At 32.7% G+C, this 17,092-nt stretch overlaps 2 protein-coding genes across 3 annotated transcripts in view; one reads left to right on the top strand and one right to left on the bottom strand.

Annotated features, from left to right (window-relative positions):
• The window catches only part of LOC127865677 (uncharacterized), a 45,335-nt gene extending 30,255 nt beyond the window's left edge, over positions 1-15,080 (top strand). For both annotated transcript variants that reach the window (XM_052405600.1, XM_052405599.1), the window contains exon 12: positions 11,627-15,080. In XM_052405600.1, the coding sequence (XP_052261560.1) occupies positions 11,627-12,527 (901 nt within the window). In that variant the 3' untranslated portion in view covers positions 12,528-15,080. The remainder of the gene's footprint in view (positions 1-11,626) is intronic.
• The window catches only part of LOC127865674 (uncharacterized), a 323,557-nt gene that overhangs the window by 216,822 nt on the left and 89,643 nt on the right, over positions 1-17,092 (bottom strand). The window lies entirely within an intron of this gene.

The following is a 17,092-nucleotide window of genomic DNA, read 5'->3' as shown; positions in this document are numbered from 1 at the left end:
TAAGAGTACAAAGGTTGAATTATGCAGCTTGTATGAACTGTTACTTTTTATGCCCCTCTTGAGAGAAGAAGGGGTATATTGTTTTGCCCATGTCGGTAGGTCGGTCGGTCCGTCCGTCCACCAGATGGTTTCCGGATGATAACTCAAGAACGCTTAGGCCTAGGATCATGAAACTTAATTGGTACATTGCTCATGACTGGCAGATGACCCCTATTGATTTTGAGGTCACTAGGTCAAAGATCAAGGTCTTTGTGACTCGAAATAGTAAAACGGTTTTCATATGATAACTCAAGAACGCTTACGCCTAGGATCATGAAACTTCATAGGTACATTGATCATGACTCGCAGATGACCCCTATTGATTTTCAGGTCACTAGGTCAAAAGTCAAGGTCACAGTGACTCGAAACAGAAAAATGGTTTCCGGATGATAACTCAAGAACGCTTATGCCTAGGATCATGAAACTTCATAGGTACATTGATCATGACTCGCAGATGACCCCTATTGATTTTCAGGTCACTAGGTCAAAGGTCAAGGTCACAGTGACTCGAAATAGTAAAATTGTTTCCAGATGATAACTCAAGAATGCTTACACCTAGGATCATGAAACTTCATAGGTACATTGATAATGACTGGCAGATGACCCCTATTAATTTTCAGGTCACTAGGTCAAAGGTCAAGGTCACAGTTACAAAAAACATATTCACACAATGGCTGCCACTACAACTGAGAGCCCATATGGGGGGCATGCATGTTTTACGTGTTTTAAACAGCCCTTGTTTAGTCATCATGTTATTTTGAAAAAAAATTCCACTAATGACCGCCATGAGGAAGTTGCATTTGATGTGTAGAACCTACCTCATTGAGGTCAAGGTCATATAAAGAGGTTGAAAGTCAAATTTACCGCTTGTCTGGGCTCTAACTTTCTCATTCATCATTCAATGTAAAAAGAACTTAAGACAAATGACTACCATGAGGGGACTGATGGTCGCTTGCATCACCTCTCTTGTTGCATCAAAGTCCAAGATCAAGATAGGATAGGTCAAGGTCATCTTGGAGAGATGTGTGGATAAACTTGCTCTTCAAAAAAGCATTAAAATACATGCATATAGTGGAGTAAAAGTAGTAATTTATAGTGCAACATGTGCATGAAGTACTAATAGATGCTGTAAAAAAGTGAAAACCTGGAAAAGTTATGTGATAAAATGGTAGTTTGAAGAAGTAGATATCAAAAGATTTAAATATTTTTGTGACACCTGAGTGTTTACCTGTAGGGCAAACATCAAATTTCACCTGGACAAAACCCCTAAACATCAGCAGAGTGTAAAAGGATTACAAAAGGATTATAACCATTGACTATAGTGATTATCAATTATCTACTTAAAAAAAAAACTGTACTTGTACCAATTAAACCATGAGCAACGAGACAACAAAAAACCAGCCAAAACTTAGTTTCACGGGGACTAAGCCACAGACAAAGCCTGCTGTCAAAAAATACAGGCCAGACAATAGTGATAACAGTAACTCAAGTATGGAGGAACTGAATTCAATACAGGTACAACTTCAAGTCATGAATGAGGGAATTACAAATTTAAGGGATGATGTCAAAGGCATGCTAAAAAAAGATGAAGTTGAACAGCTTATAATGAACACAGTCACAAATCTTATGAAAAACCTTGAACACAGCACACACAAAAAAATTGAACAAATGATCAACGAAAAAGTAAATGATATGCAAACCAAAATGGACAGCCTAGATTTCGAAAATAAAAGCCTAAGAGAAAAAATTGAACATCTCGAAAAGACCAATGAGATCAAAAACAAAACCATAAATGAGCAAATTGAAAAAACCTATGACATGAGTAAAACTGCACATAAAAAGGCAAACTACAACGAACAATATTCGAGGAAAAACAACATAAAAATCCTCAATATACCAGAAGCTAAAGAAGAAAATGAAATAACACTTGCAAAAACTGTAGGACAAATTCTGAAGACCCACACGGAAGTTGACCTTCAACCAATAGATATAGTGGCATTGCACCGTATCCCTACCAAGAGGGGGCAGATTCGCCCCGTACTTATAAAGCTACGCAACAACTCTGCGAAATCTGCCATCATGCGGAAACGGGCTCCAATGAAGAGCAACGGTTACAAGCTGGTTGACGATGTCACGAAACCGAACCAGGGCTTAATCAACAGGCTTCTTCTGCATCCAAATATTGACAGTGCGTGGTATTTTAATGGTGCGGTATATGGACAAACTGTTGCCGGTGAGCGAATCAAATTCGACATATATGATAATGTGAATGATGTTATCGAAAGCTTCAGGCAATATAGAAGAAATGGCGTGAGCGGACACCCGGAGAAATGAACATTACTTGCATAAGTGGTATGTTTCTAATTTTATGACTGTACATCTATATTACATGTAAAACCAAAACAGCGCATTTTTAGCTGTAATCTGTTCTATGTTGAACCCGTTTGTGTTGTTATCTTCTAAAATTTATGTACGTAGATGTTTAACAAACACCTTAACCTAATCTTTGGAATAATCATATAACTTTAAAAAAAAAGACATTAATACAATTTTTTTTTTCTAAAACAAAAAAACAAAACAGTTTATGTCTAAATTTGTAGAAATTAGCAATTGATTAATCGAAAGCAGAAATCACACAAGTGAATAAAGATACTAACTATATAATCACCGGCTGGATAAAAAAATTGACTATAGATTTATAGTTTCTATTTTTAGCATGACCATATAGCCTTTACCAAAAACTACGATTAATTGCAAGCAGCAATCACATAAGTAAATAAAGATACTAACTATAAAATCACCTGTTGGATTGAAAAATTGACTATAGAATCATACTTTCTATTTTTAGCATGACCATATAGCACTTATGCAATAATACAGTGCAGAACATAGTCCTTATCTAGTTTAAAATACTACTGCATTAAGATTTGTGGATAATGTATGCATTAATAAACCTATCCTACATAGTGATGTACAAACATTACAGGGGAACTATTGAACTAAATTACATCCTTTTTGAAAGTCAGAAACTATTGTATTCAATGTAAATACAGACATTGTACTTGTTTTTATTATGTTCCATACTCTGGCACAGATGATCGTGTTGCACATTTTATGATTGTACTTGTTTTTATTATGTTCCATACTCTGGCACAGATGATTGTGTTGCACATTTGATGATTGTACTTGTTTTTATTATGTTCCATACTCTGGCACAGAGGATTGTGTTGCACATTTTATGATTGTTATCCCTATACCTATCCGTATGGGTCTATTACAAACAATGTATTGCTCTTCAAAGAAAAATATATTGTAAATTGCAATTTCTACTGATGCTCTTAAATTATTGAAAATTAAACATCCTTATAATTATATTTTAACGGTTTATCTGATCACAATGATTATTTTCCTTTATACATGTAAGCTTGACAAGATAAAACTACATGTTCTTATATTGGCTCCTTTAAAACTACTCTATGCTTATAATTCTACTGTGAGTGGTAAGAACTACAACTATTGTAAACTAGCCTTTTCTTGTATACTATATCTCAGATGTAAAGATAGATATGAATGTAATTGTTCTTTACAACATACGCAGTTTATCACAATGGTTAATTATTCAACCGGACTTGTTCATTTTCTTTATTAATGTTTGAAATAAGAGTCTGTAAAGGACACATATTTTAGAACATAAATAAGTTTTGATACATGTTTTAAATATTGTCAGGTCTATAAATGAATGTAATTGATATCTGCAACAAGTGAACGTTGATGAAAACTCTTATTATCTGAGATATGTATCCTTTCATTAATTATATGATAAACACGTGTACATGTGTAAAAAGTATGTGTAAATGCAGTTTTTGTGAAATAAGTAAGTCTGGATTAAGTGAGCTTTCCATTTAAAAAATTATTGCGAAATGTTCTAATTATTAGAAATATGAATGTCAATGAAAATTCGTTCATTTTAGGGATGTATTTTTTCTTTCTTACTAAATGTTTTCAATGAATATAATTGATATCTGCAATACACGAATGTTGATGAAAATCCTTAATTTAATATATCTGGTGATGTTTTTTCTTTCCATAAATATATGTTTAGCTCAAATGTATTTGTAATAAGTATATTTAAGTGTAGATTTTTCCGAATTATCCAACTTTATTGCTTAATTAATAATTATTTAAATTATAAACATATGAAAAGTAGAAATAAAATGAACCATCATACATTGTTGCATTCGGGTTTTATTTGTGTGATTTATGAAGACAGTAGTTTGTTTGTCACATGTTTATGTTTCACCATACATAATACATTACCCATAAAATAACATATAATATATTTTCATATGTTGTAAATCATGTATTTTAATGTAAATAAGCCCCTATGTTTGATTGCAACCACAATCATTCATTATACCTTAAGCCTCCTTTTGTACTTTTTGTTATTTTCAGTGTCCGACAAATTTCTTATTTTTCAGGTAGCCCACTGGGCTACCAATAAAAATATTTGGTAGCCCATAAAATTTTCCTACAAAATGATAAGAGGCAGGTTTTCATCTTTATTTTATTTCTTCATTTACATATACATAATATGTATACATACATATACATAAAACAGCAAGTAATCTGATGTACACAGTCAATATCGTAAATTAATGTTACAGTACAGGCACCGTGTACTTAAATGTAAATGTACCAAAGAAAATCCTATACTACATGTAGATATTACATGTATGTGCACATGTATGTGTACTTAAATTCGGACAGCACGTTAAGTCGTAAACGTAAATAAAGCGTTTAGATGATCAATACGATTGACTCGTATGGTGTTAATCAATGCAATTGCCCTTTTTAACAACAAATACCGAGTTTCAAGAAATCAAGAGTATTAAATCATTTATTTACTTGTGTCCGACTTTAAGTACTGTCCGAATTTACGTAATGCATCCGTATGTTACGACACTTGTGTGCAGTCAGTATACAATACAATAATGAAGGAACTGATACAGCGTAACGGTAACGATACAACGTGTTTACATGATATTTTATTAAGAGAAAATGTCAATGCTAAATAATTCGCGAGATACCCCGGTACTTTAGTTGAAATTCACAACGAAACTTTTAATGGAAATTAAATTCTCAATGCTGTACCCGCTACGAAATTTTTATTTACAAATAAATACACCAACGCCAATTTTCGCGCGCTTTTTATCAGGACAAAGAAATTCATTTCTTACATGTAGAATTTTGTAACCTAAAATAGCTGTACACAACGCGTGCAAACCGTGGCAGGTTATTTACGCATGTTGCAATACAACGGTCCTGATTGGGAGCTTATTTCATCATATCTTTAAATAGAACCATATTTTTTATGCCGAAATTCATTTGACATTTAAGAAAATTTCAAACGTTTGTGTTTATGACTCTTATCGTCTATATTACCCACCCATAATTTGGTTTAAAAAATATAGATCGGGCATATATGGGATTATTGATTAACAGTCGATTAATCCAATTAATAATTGACAATGCAAACTAATTAGCAGGTGTAAACCGCGTTCACAAAGTTGTCATTAATATTCATTTTCGGTTTCGTTACCGTTTTGAAGAATCCGCTATTGTTTTGATTTATTTAATGTTTGGCGCACTTGGATATTTAACGACATCAAAAACGTTGTCGCTATTACTCATTGTTGCGGTTAACAAAGAATTCCAAACTGCGAAATGATGTTGCATCATGTGCGCCAACTTTTTTTTTTTAATCAGAGTTTATTTACAGGTCCTACCGGCCTCTTCACGAGGTCTTTGAGGTCCGACCTGCATGTGCGCCAACTATCCAACCGGCTCGCATTATATTATTAGCATACGACAAATGTTGATTCTGATTGGATGATTAAAATACACTGTTACTGTTTAAGACATTACCGCAAGTGATCGGTGACTGATTAGATAATTGATTGCACTTTGTTATCGGATTATAAGCAATAAACAGTGTACAAACACATGGTCAGCGTGTTTATTCTACGTATGTCTGTCAATAAACCGGGCTACCGCTCTTATAGATTTATAGTATCCCGGCGGGCGTCAGCTGGAAAATTTCAGTAGCCCGATGAAAAATTTCGGTAGCCCCCGGGCTCCGGGCAATGGATTTGTCGGACACTGTATTTTGTTCTTATACTGTATGTTTGTGTTTAAGTTGCTGAATTGTTTGTGTCTAAACATGCAGAAGCTGAAAGTTATGAATATTGTATTATATATATTGCTCCAAGATACCTGTTTTGGGATTCATATTTTACAGCTCATTTTTCTTCCTTCTGTCATTATTTCTTTTCACTTCTTCACGTCTATAGAATCTTCATATTTTTGGATCTTTAATTTTTGTTTTCTTATTTTGTATGAATGCACGGACATCTTTAAAATAGAAACTTACTGGACAAACCCACATAATAATATTTACACACCCTCCCTCTCTTTAAATGATTAAATTATGCACTCTGAACGTAAAAGGGCTAAACAATAAAGACAAACGCATTAAAATCTTCAAATGGTTAGACGAAAAAAAAATAGTATATGCCTACTACAAGAAAGTCACTTGACACATACTTTAGCACAAACCTTAAAAGATGAATGGGACGGAGACATCTATCTTAGTGGACAACATACTAATAAACAAGGCATTGCCTTTCTGATAAAAAATAATATAGGTATCACAGTCAATAACTTTAACGAAATAATAATTGGCAGACAAGCAAGTATAGATATCAAAATACACGAAACAGAATTAACATTAATTAATGTTTACGGCCCTAACATAGATGATTCCACATTCTATGAAACATTACAATCCTTTATAATTAATAACCAAGATAAAAACATTATAATCGGTGGTGATTTTAATACTGTTCTTAACCCATTATTAGACAAAAAGAATGGAAACCTTTATACTCATCCTAAAAATAGAAACATTTTAAATAACATAATTGAAAACTACAATATGATAGACATCTGGCGTACAATATATCCAAACGAAAGCAAATTCACCTGGCACTCAAACACAAAACCAACAATATTTTGTAGATTAGACTATTTTTTAATATCTGAATCTCTTTGCAACATTATTGACACATGCAACATAAAACCAGGATTCATGACTGATCACTCTCTAGTTGAACTTAAACTGCACAATATACAACCTGAAAGAGGCCCAGGATACTTTAAAATTAACAACAGCATCTTATTAGATACACAATATCAAACACAAATAAAACAGGAAATATTAAATACAGTTCAAAATAATAAAGATGCAAACCCAAACACCTTATGGGAAGTAATTAAAGGAAATATACGCAACACAACAATTAGATACACATCATTTAAACAAAAAGAAACACACAAACTTGAAATTGAAACCATCAAAACCATTGAAACACTTGAAAAACAATTGCACCAAACAAACACAAATGATACCACCGACATTGAAAATGAAATAACATTAAAAAAACAAATATTAGATGGAATCTATCATACACATCTCAATGGAATAATACTAAGAGCGCGTGCTCAGCATGTTGAACACAATGAAAAAAACACAAAATATTTCGCAAACATTGAAAAACGTAGAAGTGAACAAAAAACTGTACACAAATTAGTAGTCAATGGCAAAGATATAACAAACAGAACTCAAATACTAGAAGAACAACGTTTATTTTTCGAAACCCTCTATAAACGAAAAAATGTTGAAAATAACCCCCTTTTTAAAAATACACATCACGCTTTAAACCAGGAGGAAAAACAACTGTGCGACGGATTGCTTAATGAATATGAATGTGGATTAGCCCTAAAAGAAATGCAAAATAACAAAAGCCCAGGATCTGATGGCATCACAATCGAATTTTATAAAATATTCTGGAATGATATAAAAACACATCTAATTAATTCACTTAACTTTTCATTTAACAATGAAAACTTAACTACCCTACAAAAACAAGGTATTATATCACTTATTCCAAAACCTGGAAAAAACTTAGAATCCTTATCAAACTGGCGCCCAATTAGTTTACTAAACAATGATTATAAAATTGCAACTAAAAGTATAGCAAACAGAATAAAAAAAATATTACCATCAATTATTTCAAAATCTCAATCTGGTTTCATAAAAGGACGTTACATTGGTGAAAACGTTCGTCTTATCCAAGAATGCATAAACTATTTCAACAATTCAAATAGTCCTGGTCTAATATTCTTTGCAGACTTTGAAAAGGCATTCGATTCGCTTGATCATTCATTTATGTTCTCCTGCTTAGAAAATATGAACTTTGGTGAAAGTCTCATTCAATGGGTCAAACTTTTCTATACCGATATTAATAGTATAATCATTAACAATGGCTTCTTTTCAAACAGTTTTAACATCGAACGGGGGGTTCGACAAGGATGTCCACTCTCATCATCGCTATTTATTATTTGCATCGAGTATCTATCACATCACATACAATCAAATGAACACATAAAAGGCATATCACTAGAACCTGACGAAGAAATCAAACAATCCCTATTTGCTGACGATGCAACTTACTTTTTAAATGACAATTACGATTTTTTCCATAACCTAATAGAGTCGCTAACCCTTTACGGAATGACATCGGGTCTAAAACTAAACAAAAGTAAATGTACTGTGCTACGAGTAGGTAAATTAAAACAAAGTAATGTTCTATATAAAAAAGAAATGAAATTTAATTGGACTTCCGATGAAGCCACAACGTTAGGAATTACTTTCACAAATAATGAAAAGGATACAGTTCTTAAAAGCATACTACCTAAATTACAGAAATTTAAAAACTGCTTAAAATCATGGCATCATCGTAAACTTACACTAATCGGAAAAAACACAGTATTGAAAACGTTTGCACTTCCTAAATTAATATATGTATTAACAGTTCTCCCAAATCCACCAAATGATGTTATAAACGATATAAAATCAGCAATATTTAACTTCATATGGGATGGTAAGCCTGATAAAATAAAAAGAACTCAGTTAATTCAATCTGTAGAAAATGGAGGTATCCAATTAACGAACATTGACTCATTCTTGAATGCAATCAAATGCAACTGGGTTAAAAGATACCTAGATAATACCAATACGAGTAAATGGAAATTATTCTACCAGAATATCCTAAAAAAATATGGTGACTCCTTACTCTTTGAATGTAACATCAGCAATACTATCTTACATGAAATTGCAAACGAAAACATATTTCTGTCTGATGTTCTATCAGCGTGGAGTGATGTCACTCATAACTTAGAAACCCAAACCAGCAGTAAAACAATTTTATGGAACAATAAAGACATAACTTCAAACAATAAGACGTTTTTCTATAAAGATTGGTTTGAACGAAGCATTAAATATGTCGACCAATTATATGACTATAGAATTAAGGATTTCTACTCTTTTGATAATATATGCTACTTATACGGAATACCTTCAAATAATTTTCTTAAGTACTACACACTAATCAAAAGCATACCCATACATATTAAATCTGAAATCAATACAAATAATACACCATGTACTCAAACAACATTTGTAGAAAACATACTTGGAAGAAAAAACAAAACAAATAAAATATTTTACAAACTACAAATTAAAAACCCTACGGAAAATTCCAAAATCCAAAATAAATGGCAAGTCCTTTTTGGAGAAAATGAACTTAATTGGAAACAATTATTTACCATGCCATATAAAGCAACTATTGAAAGCACACTGAGAAATTTTCAATATAAATACATCCATAGAATTATAGCTACAAATAAATATCTCTTTAAATGCAAACTATCTAACTCAAATCTGTGTGACTTCTGCAGTGAAAACATTGAAACTATAGAACATCTTTTTTGGGAGTGCAAACACATCCAGCCTATTTGGAATCAATTAACATCTTTTCTTGAACAACAGAAACTAAACGTTAAACTATCTTTCTTAAATGTAAGTTTCGGAATTAACTCATTGAAATCAATAGACGGTAATAATATTGTGAATTTTATGGTTATATTGATGAAATATTTTATCTTAAACATGAAGTACAAAAAACAAGTACCAAATTTTAATTGTTTTGTCCATAGTCTTAAACTAAAAATCCAGATTGAGAAAGAAATAGCTCTTAGTAATGACACATTACAAATCTTTGAACAAAAATGGAATCGGATTAAATTCTCATAATGTTTTGTCCACTTATATACATTTCACTCTAATGTTAGTTTATCTTCCTAAAATAGGTTTTTTTTTTATCTTTCTAATATAGTTTTTGTTTATATATTTTTTTTCAATCTGACAAGATCATTGTGAATATACAACTAAACACACAAATACAGTATGCTTTCTTCCGACTTTATACAACTCATCATTTTTCATAACTATTCCTCTGTTGTTCTTTTCTTTTCTCTCTAAAAAAAATATTTATATATATTAGCATATCTTGTATAACATGTGTGAACTTTATTGCTTTATACAATCACTGTGTTGTATGATCATATACATGTTTACATTATATGTATGATATTGAATAAAAAAAAAAAAAAAAAAAAAAAAAAAGTCCAAGATCACAACTTGAGATCAAAATTCAGACTTGGGTAATTATAGCTTTTTTGACATAAGTGGACATTAAATTGATTGAAACTGACAGGTCAGCTAATACTGGTAGTAAAATGACTATACGTCTCCATGTTAATATGTTCAACTTCGTGTTCATATCGTATTCAGTCCACCGCTTTGAATCATGTTGTGTTATTTTCCTTCATTATTACAACTTATGGCTTTCATTGTTTGTCAGCTAGAGCTTAGAATCATGTATTATTTTCCTTAATTATTGCAACTTATGGTTTTCATTGTTTGTCAGCTAGAACATTCTTTCGAACTGTGGTTATAATAATTTGGAAAGCTTACCTTGAAGTTGATTGAAACATTGAATCAGATACTTCTAATCCTAACTACATGTTTATCATATGTCAAACATATTTGATGTTAATAGCGAAGCTTGTTTAAGCCTTAATTCCATTGATTTCCTTTTTTGGTGAGGCAGTTCTTGCGCTGATTATGAAGATCATTTCATTTTTCCCTCCAATTTCTTGGTGGGGTGGGATAGATTTGCCCTTGTTAGTGCGTTCCTATGTTGGATTAAGGTGTCTGGCAAAACTTCTAGAGTGATACGTGTTATAGCTTTCAAATAGAGAATCTATCAGGTCGCTGTGGTGTAATGGATATGGGTCGCCTAGCGACCGAGAGGTCACGGGTTCGATCCCCACCATGGGAGCGTTCTTTAGATCTTCCCCAAAGACACCAAGTACTGGTTCTAGGCCCAGGAAACGGACTGGAGAGCGTTTATATAAGCCTTAGGCTTTCGATGCAATCGAGCTAAAATAAATAGATTTAAACTAAATAGAGAATCTTTAGGTTTCTGTGTTTAAACCAGATGTACTAACTTATCCTAGTAACTATTTTGAACATCAACCACTATAATTTGAACAACAATCTCTATTATTTGAACATCAATCACTATAATTTAATTTGTGTGAAATACTTTTTATCTATTTTCAGTTATGAAGAAGATTTTGTTGTTCAAGAACCAGATGAGGATAACACACCAGCGATGGACACTGGCGATGATGACTCCTCTGACTCCGAATCACATGAGTTGTATTTGTCTTGGAATTGTGAGACCGACTCAGATAGTATACCATTGGAAAACAACATTTCTGATGTTGACATAAGGTTGGACAAACCGGATACTGGTTTAGCTCATCAAGCAATGGATGGATGTGATTCTGTGAGTGCTAATACAGTAAGTGAAAGTGAAAATGAACTAACAAAAACCATACAAGATATCACGAACAGAACGTCAGATAGTTGTAATAGGATATGGGGCAAAAAACATTCATGCCTTTATTGCTTAAAGCAGTATCCACAAATTGTTCGACATCTTGAACATGTGCACTCAAATGAGATTGATGTGCAAAGAGCTTTGGCATTTGACCAGAAATCCAAGGAGCGGAAAGCCCTTTGGCTTGACCTTGTGAATAGGGGGAATGTTGCACACAACTCAAAGGTTTTGGAAACTCAAAAAGGAGAAATAAGCACAGGCGAACAGCCTCCTAAAGTGCAAGATGGTACAAATGATGATGAATGCTCTTTTTGTTCTGAAACGTTTTTAAAAAAAGACCCGTGGAGACACGTCAAAAAGGCCGAAACTTCAATGAGAAAAAGACTGAGAAACCCAAGAAATAAAAAATGGTGGACAGAAATAGAACAGGCTGCTGTCAAGAGACAGTTGGGCAAATATTTTCACTTGGATAAATTGCCAGGAAAACATGAAATTGAAGCGGCACAGATGCTAGAACCTCTTCTGTCAAAACGACCATGGATTCAAATAAAATGTTTCATAAAGAATGTAAAAGTAGCTTTGAAAAGGAAACACAACAGATCTGCTCAGGAGACTTAGGTACTCAGGACCGTATTGTTATTCTCTGGATACTTTTTTGATATGCGCATTTATTGTAAGCACATTCATGATGTGTGTGTTATAGAAAAACATATTATCAGTAATGATTGAAATAATAAAGAAGTTTCAAAGACTGAAAAAGGTGAGTTTAGCTTTAACAATTATGCTGATGCACTAGAATGCATGCGACTGTCATCAGGGAAAAAATATTACATGTACATGTGCAATAAAATCCCATTTTAGGTCCAGATACATTGTATGTATTATGTCAGTTAATTATAGGATACAAACTTGGCAGAGGCTTTTATTCTGTAAAAATGCTAAAGACTTTGCTATGAAATTGAAAATTGTTTTATTAATTACTAAGTTAATAATAATAAAACTTAACATCAATATTTAAGTATAACATTAGTTTACCTTACTAAGGCCTATTTTTGTGTGCGTTTGCTTAAGTGATAGCATCAGTTAACTGGCAAATAACCCAGAATGCTTAATGCAAAGTTTCATTGTTGAAATGTATGAATACATAAGTTCCACCACAATATTTTTTACGGATAAATCTTTCCAGTAAATTGATCTATGTTGCCAGTTTTATTTTGATAATCAGATATGTCATAGCCATTTTAAAAACATGTTTTTTTTCACCAGCCTTTTGAACAGGAGAGGATTTTAAGAATACCATCCTTCATTATAAAAGTACCGAAGCTTCTGTGAAGAAAAATAGTGTACTGAATAAGGGCAACAAGATGATACATGTTGTACAAGACTGTTTTTTCCCCATAGGCTGAACGTGAGATAACTTTGTATACAAATACCGGTATATCTTCATATTGTAATAACTCAAAAAGTGTGTTTTTACAGTCTGTACCTTTACCATTTTAAATGGTCCATTTATATGAAAATTTAAATAAATGCTTCACATGATCATTCTGTTGAGGGGAAATGTTGCACATGATGTATTTTGCCCAGCTTCTAAAGTATAGGTAGCAGTCATTTGTTTAGCAATTGCAAAATGACCTTCATGATAAATTTCTTGAAACATTAGACAAGCCACATCTATTTATTACTGATTTCTAAAATTTTTAAACATACCCTGGAGTGTTAGCCATCATAAATCTGTTAATTTTTTTATGGTTGTATCTTTTTCCTGACAAATCCCATTAAGCCCTGACAAACATTAATTACCATGTAATCTTTGTTGTCTAGTCATTTACATTTTTGTATTAAGGTCCTCACAAAGCACATATTGCATGAACATTTTTATGGGAGTCAATAGAAGTTCCCGTGATATCCATTTCATCATTACTTGGTCATCAACTTCAGTTTTCCTGTAATTGTGTTCAGAAATGCCAATGTGTTTATTGCCTTGTTTGAAATTATATAGTTAATATAGTTCATAAAAAGATTTTAATCTACACATGTTTTCACATAAATTTGAATCACATGTAGTCATTAGTTATAAGTATCAATTGCCAAATAGTTAACTTAACTTTTGTAGCTTGAAAGCAGCCATTCAATTTGCTTTTCTGGTTTACGTTTTGATGTAAACGTTTTGTTATTCTAAAAGTTAAGAAGTTGTTCACCTGAAACTTGCAATTCTTTCTTTGACATTTCAAGATATTTTTTAACAGATTTTGTCATTTTTCGAACTATATTTAATATGTAAAAAACTTGCAAAAGTTTGGAAAATCGTCATTTTAACAATCTGTAAACAAGTCCGGTTTAATCAGTATTGCTAAGTACTTGCAGAGTAATATTCAATAGTTTTCTTTTCTTAATTGCAACTCTCAAAGCAATACTTTCTCTGACATTGATTTGTCGTAAATTTTTGTATAAACGTTATTTTACATTGATGTATGAGTCATAATATATCCTAGAATTGTTCTTTATAGTCATCTGAATGTACACTAATCTGCACAGGTTTAAAGAACGATGGGTGAGTAATTTAAGTAGCTATATTGTTTTCTTGTATAGACCTAAATTCTCAATAAGAAATTGAGTAACAGAGTTGTGTAAACAAATTTTAGTCGTGTAATGTTACATTTAGTTGATCAAATCAGTCTTTACATAGAACTGAATTATATATTTTTATGTTCCCCACCACTAAAGTGTTTTTGCCCTGTCTGTTGGTTGGTTGGTTTGTTCGTGCCAACTTAAACATTTACCATAACTTTTGCAATATTGAAGATAGCAACTTCATATTTGGCATGCATGTGTATCTCATGGAGCTGCTCATTATGAGTGGTCTAAAGTCGAGGTCATCCTTCAAGGTCAAAGGTCAAATATATGGGTCATTATCGCTCATTTAATGTACACTTTTGCAATATTGAAGATAGCAACTTGATATTTGGTATGCATGTGTATCTCATGGCGCTGCACATTTTGAGTGGTGAAAGGTCAAGGTCATCCTTCAAGGTCAAAGGTCAAATATATGGAGACATAGTGTTTCACAAACACATCGCTTGTTTGTATGTACATTTATGTGCCAGTCATTTTAAATCCTGTTCTTTTGTGTACATGTAATTTAGGTCCTAATAAAGTATCATCTGCACTCACGTGAGTCGTCATAAATTGTGTTTCACAAAGAGAAAGTTCATGTTCTTTTCTGTACAATCCACGCTTATTTTGTTATGTTCCATTCTGAGTTATGTTAAATTATGTAAGGCATCGATAGTAAATATACCTGGGGGGGGGGGGGTAACTTCCCAAATTTTAGGGTAGGGGTGTTCCGCTGAGATGTTACCCATTTTTATACCGGAACTCTGATAAAGTAGACCCATTTTAATACAAGATTTTTGAAAAAGCATACCCATTTGTATACGATACCATTGAGAACGTGGACCCATTTCAATACAAGAAGTTTGATAAACTGGACCCATTTAAATACTATAATATGATAAAGTGGGCACATTTCATTCTAGTATTTTAATCTCTTTCATATCAATACTGTATACTTATTGAATTTGCTATTATATCTTTCCCGCTACTGAAATTTACTTTTTGATACCCATTTATATACAAGAATGACATTTATCATACCCATTTTGATACTGATACTTTCAAATCTATATGCATTTATATACAAGCAAATTTCTGATTTCAATACCAATAGCTATACTTAGATGCTCAAAACCATACCCATATCTATAATTTTAGTCGAAAAACAGACCCCATAAAATCGGCACACCCCTATATACCCGTATATAGGAAGTTACCCCCCCCCCCCACCCCGGGTAAATATAAGTTCTCACAACTTACTTCATTGATATTATTTGATTCATCAGTTTAAATTAATCATTGTGTTTTTAATTTTCTCATCTAGGAAAGACATACCGTTCTATGCACAAACATTATGCAAGAGTTATCCTAGATTGATTATGGTTCATGGGAGGATATAATCATTTGCTCGCTTTGGCTCCATCTTTTAGTAGCGCGAGCCGCCGACTTCCTGAGGCCGCCACCGAGCGCTGTGTGCGCGACCTCAAACGCTTGATGTGCCTTCCGAAGTCCTCGGGAGGCCAATTTCAAAATAACAATATAATTAAAATGATTTTCCTTAGGCTACCTGCTTTCTGATTATAAACTTAAAATAATCGAGTCGCTTCAGATATCTACAATGCGACCAAAGAGGGGACCGATGCCTTCAACGCACCCTCCGGCTAGTCTGGATTACCTGCCCCTGACACTTTGTATTGGGTCAGGCACACATGATTCATGGCGACAGCAACTGTGTTCTTTATAATGGATAATTAATTTATTTTCGGAGCAAGGAGTTCAAATTATGATAATCGTTTAAGTATAATTAATATATTGGCGATATTGATTTTTCTTGACTTTTACGTCTAATCTCAATACATCGACATATAATATATTGCTATATTTCGGAGAGAACGGATTTCGGATTTACTTTTATAACACAATGTTTAAGCAAAGCCGGATTTAAGTTTGACATTAAGTGTGACATTAAGGTTCATGTAGAGGCTTCATTTTGAAAAATGTGGGACCCCTAGCATTGAACTCAAATTTGACTAAAGGAAAGTGCCACATTGAAAATGTATACATATATGCTTTAAAGGATGTTTTTCCTTCAAACTGCTACCAATTTTGTACATCAACGTGTCATAACATCCACAAAATCAATCAAAATACAAAGCGATTTTAACAATAAAATATACATTATTTTCAAAAATCTGAATCATGTTTATTCCACGTATTTCGGCGGAAAATTATATAACTAGTGATTAATATCGACATTGACGAGGGCAAGTTACGCTTAAATAGTAAAAAAAGTTTACATATCTAGAAATATCAAAACTCGAACACATGTCATTTCATCACCATGGGGGCAGCCATTTTTAAATTAATAAAATAGAAAGAAACATGCTAAAAACTCACTCATCGCCTAATTGACAATCCAAACGGTTGACGATGACAAATGCATTGGATTGTAATCTTTCCGTTGATGTTTGCAAACTGCACGATCAGACCTCACAAACACTCAAAAGAATAACAATGTTAGATGCATTTCACCAATGTTTACAATCGTTGTCGAATCACATGTATTA

This window comes from Dreissena polymorpha, chromosome 2 (genome assembly GCF_020536995.1).
Source record: "Dreissena polymorpha isolate Duluth1 chromosome 2, UMN_Dpol_1.0, whole genome shotgun sequence".
NCBI lineage: Eukaryota > Metazoa > Mollusca > Bivalvia > Myida > Dreissenidae > Dreissena > Dreissena polymorpha.
Note: the sequence above shows the minus strand (reverse complement) of the source record. Positions and strands in the feature narration are given on the sequence as shown.